This window comes from Daucus carota, chromosome 5, assembly GCF_001625215.2.
Source record: "Daucus carota subsp. sativus chromosome 5, DH1 v3.0, whole genome shotgun sequence".
Taxonomy (NCBI): domain Eukaryota; kingdom Viridiplantae; phylum Streptophyta; class Magnoliopsida; order Apiales; family Apiaceae; genus Daucus; species Daucus carota.
In genome coordinates this window covers 36,051,804-36,061,394 of record NC_030385.2, presented here as the reverse complement: position 1 = coordinate 36,061,394, position 9,591 = coordinate 36,051,804, and the positions used below count along the sequence as shown (strand labels likewise).

The window sequence follows — 9,591 nt, the reverse complement described above, 5'->3', positions numbered from 1 at the left end:
TAGACCAATCATATTAATTCTTCAACTTTCTTTCAACCACCTTATGCAGTTAACCAATCAGAAAAAAAAGAATTATTTTAGCAGTAATATTATTCATCATCCAACTTTTCTTCTATTAAATTTTATCCAAAATATTAACCACATACAAGTTAATCATGAGTTAGTCAATACAATTTTTTATTATACAATATAATTAATCAGCTCCTTTTCATTATCTGATTATAACTAAACTAATTAGACTCCTTCTGATATTCTACTAATCCTTCTCATATCCAGTCTCTTGACTGCATCATCAAAAGCTCCTCAAAATAGACAGAGCTTTCAAGATAAACATCCAACCCTACGAATTCATAACAAAAGTAGCCGGCCATTTTTAGATTCTCATGTCCAATTTGTCAACCAACGAAGCCGTCACAAAAAGAAACTTTTTAACAGAAGCAGCCACGTGTGCGTGGAGATGAAGATGAAATATACTGAGAGAAAAAGATCGAGAGAGAGGGGCAATTAAGAAGATGGGTTTGTCACATGATGCTGCTCCGACTTTCAAATCCTATGGGGTTCCTCATGACTCAATTGGTATGCCCTTCTATTACAATTATTTACAGTATTCTTTCTTTTTCTCATGATTTTGAATGGAATTGCGAAAAGTGTTGATTTTAATCTTGTTTGTTTGTGTGTATTTGTTTGTTTTTAATCCCTGTGTTTTGTTTGTTTTTGGTGTTTTTGGCGATTTTTCGTGTTACATGTGATACGCTTCGTTGTTCGCTTCGCATACGACGAGGCAACTTGATCGATAGCATAGCGGTGGTGGCCGATGGTGGCGGTGGCGGTGACGGCGGTTTCAGGACGGGATCCGGTTTCAGAAAAGAAAGCGCGAATTGAGGGCGATAATTGTGCCTCGTTAATTATGCCTCTTTATTGAGGGCGTAAATTGTGCCTCAATTATTGAGGGCGTAAATTGTGCCTCATTATTGAGGGCGTTAATTGGGCCTTATTTGAGGGCGTTAATTGTGTCTTAATTAAGGATATTAATATTTTATTATTATGCCTTAATTAAGAGCTTAATTGTCTCAATCATGAGTTATCATGATTGTGGGAATATTTTGATGTAATCTGTTAAATATATCGACTTATATTCTTTTTGTTTCTCTTGTTTTATTTTCAGGATTCTTGGAAGAAGGCTGGTTTTCTTTTCGGACATTAAAGTTTTATTGTCTAAATTTCCCCGGTCATCTTGCATGTCCGACGGTTAGATAATAAGCTTTCTTGAATGAAAGAATTATCACGGTGAATTGTCGATTCTCGTTGAGATTTATTCTCATTTTCAAAAAAAAAATAAAATAAAATTAGACTCCTTTTCATTATCTAATTAAAAATAATCTAATTAGATAATAATAGAATTTGAGATTTACTTTAAGTAATTTAATTCAATTCAATTCAATTTATGAAAAAATAAATTATTTAGGATGTTAACCAATAAAAAAAAGAGGAATTAATTTAGTACCAATATATCATTCCTTATTTTAGGCCAATGATATTCATTCGTTAACTTTGGATAATTTTAGAACAAATTAGAGTCCATCCTTAAATTTTTTTTATATGAATAATCAATAATTATATGTTTAGATCAATTTGATAAATCTTTTTAAAAATTATACTAGTCTCCACACCCTACAGATTAGAACGAGCTTTTTATTTACTCGATGGCAAAGAAAAACAGTTTCCTTATGTTGCGGTGGATAAAATATTAACATGTTACATGACGTGCATGGTCTTTCGAGTATTATATGATATATAAAATTATATATTTACTATTTTAGAAAATTAAATTCACACTTAGCCAATATAAACATCGTTTTTATAATTATAAATATATAATTATAATGTGATTGGTTAACTGCATACCTGGGTAGACTCAGGTATTATAATATAGGATAAATATAAGTTAGCATCCAGAATGACCAGTTTTCATAAACCTCACAGTGATTTTATAATTTACTAAGACAAATTTTTTATTAAATCCATAAAATTTATTGACATAAGTGAATTTTTACAAGATATACACTTTTACGGTATACTCGATTGAATTTAATAATTTTATTATTTCATAAATATGTTAAGTGCATACAAATTATCAGAAATATGGCTATAATGACAATTATGCAAATTAAATGAATATGCGTATAAATCAATTAAATTATATAATATAATAATAACGACTGATATTAGGCATGTTCCACCCGATCCGATCGACCTTAACCCAACATTATTTTATTCAATAGAGGAAATTAAAAAACATTATGACCTTGAAATTACTCGCCCGCTCGCGTCCCCATTCACTAACTAGCTCCCCAGTTCTCATATATATATTATAAAAAATTTATACATAAATATTACAATATTGTTAAAATTAAAATAATTTTATACAAGTCCACCCATAAAATTTCATATGACTAAACAATATTTCTAATTTGTTGCGGTGGTTAAAATATTAACATGTACTAGCCTATAACCCGTGCGAAGCACGGACGACCATATAATTTTAATGTGATTATTTATAAGCTTAATATCCTTTTATTTTTGACAAAAAAATCATTTTATTTATGTTTTATTATTAATTAAATAAAATGGCATTAAATTATATTAGTTGATTCCATATGTGAATGTTTATTTATAAGCTTAATATATTTTTTTAATGTTTTTTATTAATTAAATAAAATGTTATTAAATTATATCAGTCGATTGGTTATATTCACTTTTGAAAGTTTTTAATATTAACAACCAATTTATCTTTCCATATGTGAATGTTTTCTTAATATATATGATAATGTGGTCTTTGATTAATATTACCTCATATTATTCGTATTTTCATTGCATAGCAGAGGATACTATTGTATTTGAATAAATTTAGTTATATTAAAATATTGAGCTGAAATTGTTAGTTATTGATAAAAAAATCTATTCATTTAAAAATTTTAGTTATTAAAATGTTTTTATCACAATATGAATTCACTTTCCACGGGTAAATTAAAAAAAAAACAAAGAAAAAACCAAATAAACAAACAAGTTTATATCTCTGTATTGGTTGGTTTTGTATGTATTGATCTGCAGAAACACTTTGAGAAAAGCCAAAGTGTAGTAGAGTAATTTAGATAATTCACACATAAGCTTTCAACTTCCGAATCTCAAACAGACAGATCATGATAATTAACTAAACTGAAAATAACTCTTTCAAATATGAAGGTAGTATAAATAACAAACGAATATTACAACAAAATATTTAATAGCGCAATCATCATTTGACCAGATTTTATTTGGCCTAGTTGAGTGCTCCTTTATAAATCGGTGTTTACATCAACCAGTTCTGCAATATATGAGGAATGTTGCTACTGCATTTGACACATGGCTGGACCATTTATCAAAGAGTATGGAGAGGTAGTGCCTTTTGCTGTATCGATGATTTACTGGTCAACAACATGAATAGCCCTTTCTGGATCTTATAGCAATGTCAGCAAAACTATCCCTCGATCAATGGGTTAATGATTAATAAACTGCTATCACACCATCTTTGGGGATCCATTCTCTCGGAGTGGTGATAATGTGATAAAAATGAGCTATAAACCAAACCTCCACTGCAAGTAAGCAAGGTGAATGTTGAGGCCTCCGTCTTTAAAAATGACGGGAAGTCTAGAACAAATTTAGTTGCCTATAGATTCATTAGTGGCAGCATCAGGGTGCAGGAAACTGTGCCCCCAACAACCTTGGATTTGTCAGAAGCAATTGAAATCAAGTCAAGAGCTTAACAAAGTCTTTCTGTTCCTCACTTCTTACTTAAAGTTCAATCACACACTCTCTATAACACATGTTTTTATGACCAAGAACAGAGGGGTACCCATACGCTTCTCTTAAATTCCTTAAACATTCTGCAAACAGTCATTTCCCGAGATTCCTGTTATTCCCCAGATTGTAATTCTTGAGAGACCAATTCTCCCCCTAATTCAATTGCCCTTACATACAAATAATCACTGTCACTAACAAATTCATCCACTATAATCTCCAAAAAATACTGCAAATCACCGATTCTACTAAACAAAGATTGAATCATCACATAAAAGGTCAATGTAGGCAGTGCATAGCTAAAATAACTCTGACCAACAATCTTCATTTCATACAAACAAAAGGCCCACATACATAAGAAAAGCACACACATTAACACACAATAACACAGAACCAGAGTACTTTAAGAACATTAGAAATCAATGGGTCATTAAATTATCAGCTCATTGACAATATTTGAACCTCGTGAGCTTTGACTGAATAGCCAAAGTTAATAAGCTTTGCTGCCAGAACTAAGCTTGATTCATCGAGTCCGACGAAACCCACTGTTGCAGCAGCCATGATTTCAGTTCAACTAAGATCCAGTAAAAATTATTATATGACAATAGAAATTGATTGGGTTGTGTAATGAATAATGATCTTTAATAAATATAATAACATGATTCATATCAAAATGATATAATAACAAAGTAGTTTGACAAATCAATCACCAGCTTATAAAAATTCCAATATCCAATACAACAAAAAAATCACAAAATACCTCAAAGACGTAACAGAACACAAAATCTCTAAAATATCAAAACTCTAGAATTGATAGTAACAAATGTTACAAAACAAATACAGCTATGAACCACAAAAAGTCTCAAATGTGACAATACTTCACGAAAAACCTAAGAATTTAAACACATACCCAGAACTACATCCGAAATCATGACAATACATCACGAAAAATGTAAAATTCACTTAACACATACACTTACTATAAAACTACAAAATGCCTCTAATATCATGACAATACATAGCAAAAAACCTAAATTCCCACAAAACAGTGAAATTAACCAAATGCCTCGAAAACATTTATGGCAGCTCATTTAATAGCACTATTTAGATAAGTGATGCATATATCATCATACATCACATAAATTTCTAAAAAGAACTACAAAGAGAAACATTTATGACCTCATCATTCCAGCTGGAACTCCAGTTTTTATTTCGTCGAAAATAGGCACGTCACATTCGTTCTTGAAGCTGGTCTTGCTGTGCTGGATTATTTAGGCTCTCGAGTATTTGCGACATAGATGGATCCTAGTATTTAGTCAAAAGAAAATTACATATGTCATTCAAGTTATTCCATAGGCCAAATTAAACTGTTAAAACTTAAAAGCTCTAACTCAACATAAAAGCTGGGAAATACCTGCATCAAAGCACTCCCAAGTCGTTCAGCCATGGTCATTAATTGAGGGTTCTGCATAACTTGTTGCACACTGGAAAAGTACTGCTGGGGATCAACCTGCGGGATTCCATCACCAGCTCTAGCACCCTCAAATGACTTTTTAAGCTGCTCAGCTATCTGGTTGAATGAAGGATCTTGGGCTATTTGTTCAGCCAATTCCTTGACACTTGGATCCTGAATACAAACCTTGATACATGAATCAAATTTGAACTCTGAATATCTTCTTACTTAAACAACATATAGCTGTCAACAAACTCAGAATCTTTCAAGACCCTAATATAAGTCTCTGGGACTGAAAAGTTCGTTATTCTTAGTTATTGATATAATAATTACTAAATTACACAAATGTTGCATTATAGTATAGTCAAGTGATTAAGTAATCATTTAATCAATTAGGAACGAACAATTATGGCCGCACCCACAACAATTCCCAGGAATCGAGTGTGCGGTGGGGTGGGTACGTGAAGAATCCCTGTTTTTTAGCCTATTGCACAACCAACTCCAGCATAAAATAAATCAGAATAAACAAATTAAAGTTAATTTCAGAAAAAGTTCAATAGTACTTACATTGAGTAACCCAGCCACAACTGAGAAATTAAACGGATTTGTCGGCATCCCAGTTCCTGGAGCAGCACTTGCTCTACTTGGCCCGGATCGGATTGAGTATCTACGGAGCTTGACTGGATGTATTCTCAGTTGGGCCACTCTTCTTATCTGAGATCCACAAAAGAAAAAGATCCAAACTTTACTAACCAAACTGTGTGAATATGAGTTAGGTAATTAAGCTTACCTCTTTCAATTGTTTCTTCGCCTCTTTGTATTGTATTGTATGTCAAGCTACCAAGCTCTCGCCGTTCTACCTTTGCCTTCTTATCAGATGATTGATGTATCTCTGTGTTCGTGGTCAAACTGTAAGGCTAATTTTTGTTAAAAGAAATTAAAAGGAAATATGTGCTGGGTAAATACTTCACCGTTCGGTTCGACTTCAGTGACCGCGCCTACTATTAATACAGCTCCCAGCTTTGGTGCCACTACTTGCAACAACAGTTTCAGAAAAAAGATGGAGAGAGATAGAGGGTGAAGAGTCGAAGACGAGACCATTTGTAGCCGCCAACCTCAAATGCATTACTACGTAGTTCCCTCTTGTTAATTTGGGAAAATTTATCTATCTTCCATGTATACCTCCCATACAAGTCAGAAGGTTTTGGCCCTGCAATGCAGTGAATGAACTGATGAATGAACCTAAGAGCAATATTGGAAAACATGCACCAAAATAAAGAACTGGTATGCTTCTAGCCAGAGCAAAGGAATTCGGAAGTCCCAATTAAATTTAATATTCTGAAACTATAGAAAAAATCTGATTGAAACATAGGTTATTGCAAATGCCTAGTCACCGAAAAAGAGATGCAAGTTCAGAAACACAAACAAAAAAGACATGTTTAGAGGTAACAAAAATATTCGATTTAGTTCAGACACCAGGGACACACACACACACACACATAAATATAGTTTTAAAAGCTTTAAAAAATGATGCTATTAGTGTAAGCACTGACACATATAAACTCATTAATGATGTCAGACTCAAAACATAAAAGAAAAACAAAATGTTTCAGTTCTATGGGATATATGCTTGGATTTTGCAGCCCAGACATGAAAAAATATTATCATTAGGAAAATTTATACAGGTAAGGCAAAACACATCTAAGCAATATAATGATTCCTGTGATATTGTCCATAATTAAGCATTTAATATAAATAGAAAAGATAAAACAATTTGATGTAAAATAACAACTTGCCCAATCTTGTGGCATCAATTACCTGATCACTAAATAATAATTACTTTCCTGGAGCCATATACTATCAAAATTACCTTCTATATCATGAAACATATATGATCACTATAAGATTGCCTGATGAACTGGTAAATTAAAACAGTCAGCATGTCAATTAAATTGCAACTAACAGCAGCAACATAATAACAGACAAAAACATATGTCCCACTCTCCTGATATAAAACAGTTAAAGACAAATATTAAATCAATTTTAGTGGGTTGACCATTTGAAGTCAGAATTATAATATGCCGATATCCAAAATACAAAATTCATAATACAATTATAAGTGCACCAGAATTGGCAGGCTGTCTCTACAGTTCAATGAAATACCTTATCACTTAATACATAAAGAAACTGGAGAAGATACTTTACTTTGCTAACATAGCTGCCAGCAATTATACTACAAACATACACAACATGTAATACATACCACAGTCATCCTCATCATCAGTATCCCAGTATGGAGGTGAAGTCGATGGTGATCCATTTTCCACATGCTCAAAAGATCGCCACTCAGCCAATGCTTCACTTGATTGGCAACGCTGCTGCGCACTTGATATTCCCTCCAACGACCTTCCAACTCCAGACTCTTCACTTGCAGTCCCAGCCATTCCCAACTACTAAACAAAACATCAAAATTCAAAAATAAAAACACAAACTCAATTCACATAAAAATCATCATATACAATTATCCAAACACCCCTCCAATCTCAACTACTAAACAAAACATCAAAATTCAAAAATAAAAACACAAACTCAATTCACGTAAAAATCATCGCTTACAATTATCCATTTTCTTGATTCTCAATCTAATACCCAACATTAAAAATCCAACCTTTCATCCGAAAATATCATCAGCTCATTCAACACTACGCATTTCACAAACACCAATCCACAATCACATCAAACAAACAACCAGAACAGGAATACCAATAAACAGAAACCCAATTCACCAATCACACAAACCCAACAAAAATTAAGAACTCAATTACAACAAAAAAGACTATAAATTCAAGAAACGAAACAAAACCCGCATCAATCAAACAATCCAAAAGAAACCCAATTTCAAAAATATCAAAAAAACCAATCCCAACAGTCCATCACCACTAAAAACAAACAATAAAAACTGAAAATTGAAGCTAAACCTAAAACCCCAATAGAAAAACAATAGAAATTAAACAGCAAAAAAATAAAATTGATACAGATCTCAAAGAACTAACCTTAAGCAAACAAGAGAGGTTTAGAAATGGCGAATGGAAGATTATGTTGTTAAGATGGGACGGAAGGAAGAAAAAGAGGGGAGAGAGATAGAGGGTGAACAGAGTCGAAGACGAGAGTCTCCTGTGAAATTTGTAGTATAGTAGTATTTGTTTTTGTTTATAAACCAATATCTATTATTAAGAAAGTAGTATTTGTTTTTGTTTATAAACCAATATCTATATTAAGAAATAGAATTTTAGTGGGAGATAAACCTAGTATCAGGTTAGTGACGATAGAAAAAGTGACGAAACCAAAATTTAGGAACAAAACATAGGACTACAAAATATACCCATGTTGGCTTATTATAGTATAGTATAGATTACGTGACATACATGGTTTTTTGAGTATTATATAATATAAAATTAAATATAAAATATTTATAATTTGTTGCGGTGGTTAAAATAATTTATACGAGTCCACCCATAAATTTTTATATGACTAAACAATATTTCTAATTTATTGCGGTGGTTAAAATATTAACATGTATTACATGATATACATGGTCTTTTGAGTATTATATGATATAAAATTAAATATTTCATATTTTATAAAATTAAATTCATACTCATCTAATATAGTGAAAATGCCCTAAATAACTAATATTTATGTAATGCATGCCCAAAATAACAAACGTCGAGTTTGATGCCTTTTTGATGCCTCTTTTAACCAATCAGTGGCGCATTCAAAGGATGCGCGTATATGAATCAAGTGATTTAACCACTACGGGGTACTTCTGATCCAAATAAAGACAACCCATGCATATTTCTTCATATCCAAAATAGCTTTGGACTCCGTGATGCTGTATGTATGATCATATATGTGTTTTCAAAAGCGAACAAAAAAAAATGACACGCATTCTGACTATGCGTGTTTGTTGGTCACGCATACTATATATGCGTAACTTGCAAGCAGATTCAAAATTTAGTCTAATCCTCACACACGATTGATGCTCATGCACAAAATCAGCCAAAGCATGCGCATTAACTAGATCCGCACTCAGTATTCGCATTCAGAGAATGCGACTCTTTGTGGTTATTTTGGTCCATTTTAGTGTGGGTGATCATTATGGACAATATGCGCAGAAAATGAGTTATATTGGATATTCACCCTCTAATATAAACATCGTTTTTATAAGTGTAAATTTATAATTATAATGAGAAAAATAATATAAAATAAACACAAGTTAACATACAGAACGACCAATATAG

General features: G+C 32.2%; 1 protein-coding gene across 8 annotated transcripts; it reads right to left on the bottom strand.

The window, feature by feature from the left end:
* Nucleotides 1-3,212: 3,212 nt before the first annotated feature.
* LOC108201953 (ankyrin repeat domain-containing protein 2B-like) lies at nt 3,213-8,500 on the bottom strand. 8 transcript variants are annotated; one of them, XR_010291886.1, is made up of 7 exons: nt 8,344-8,500; nt 7,554-7,743; nt 6,262-6,500; nt 5,858-6,182; nt 5,252-5,464; nt 5,017-5,142; nt 3,213-4,007 (listed from the first exon to the last, which is right to left on the bottom strand). XR_010291886.1 is itself a non-coding variant. In XM_064092959.1 (7 exons), the coding sequence occupies exons 5-7, from the start codon at nt 5,903-5,905 to the stop codon at nt 5,068-5,070; spliced, it is 336 nt and encodes a 111-aa protein (XP_063949029.1). In that variant the 5' UTR covers nt 5,906-6,004; nt 6,081-6,182; nt 6,262-6,500; nt 7,554-7,743; nt 8,344-8,500; the 3' UTR covers nt 4,630-5,067. The 8 variants fall into 5 exon arrangements, 2 of the variants coding, with proteins under 2 accessions (XP_063949029.1, XP_063949028.1); XR_010291888.1 differs by lacking the exon at nt 3,213-4,007 and having other exon boundaries at nt 4,630-5,142; nt 5,858-6,004; nt 6,081-6,182; XR_010291890.1 differs by lacking the exon at nt 3,213-4,007 and adding an exon at nt 4,037-4,382.
* Nucleotides 8,501-9,591: the final 1,091 nt, after the last annotated feature.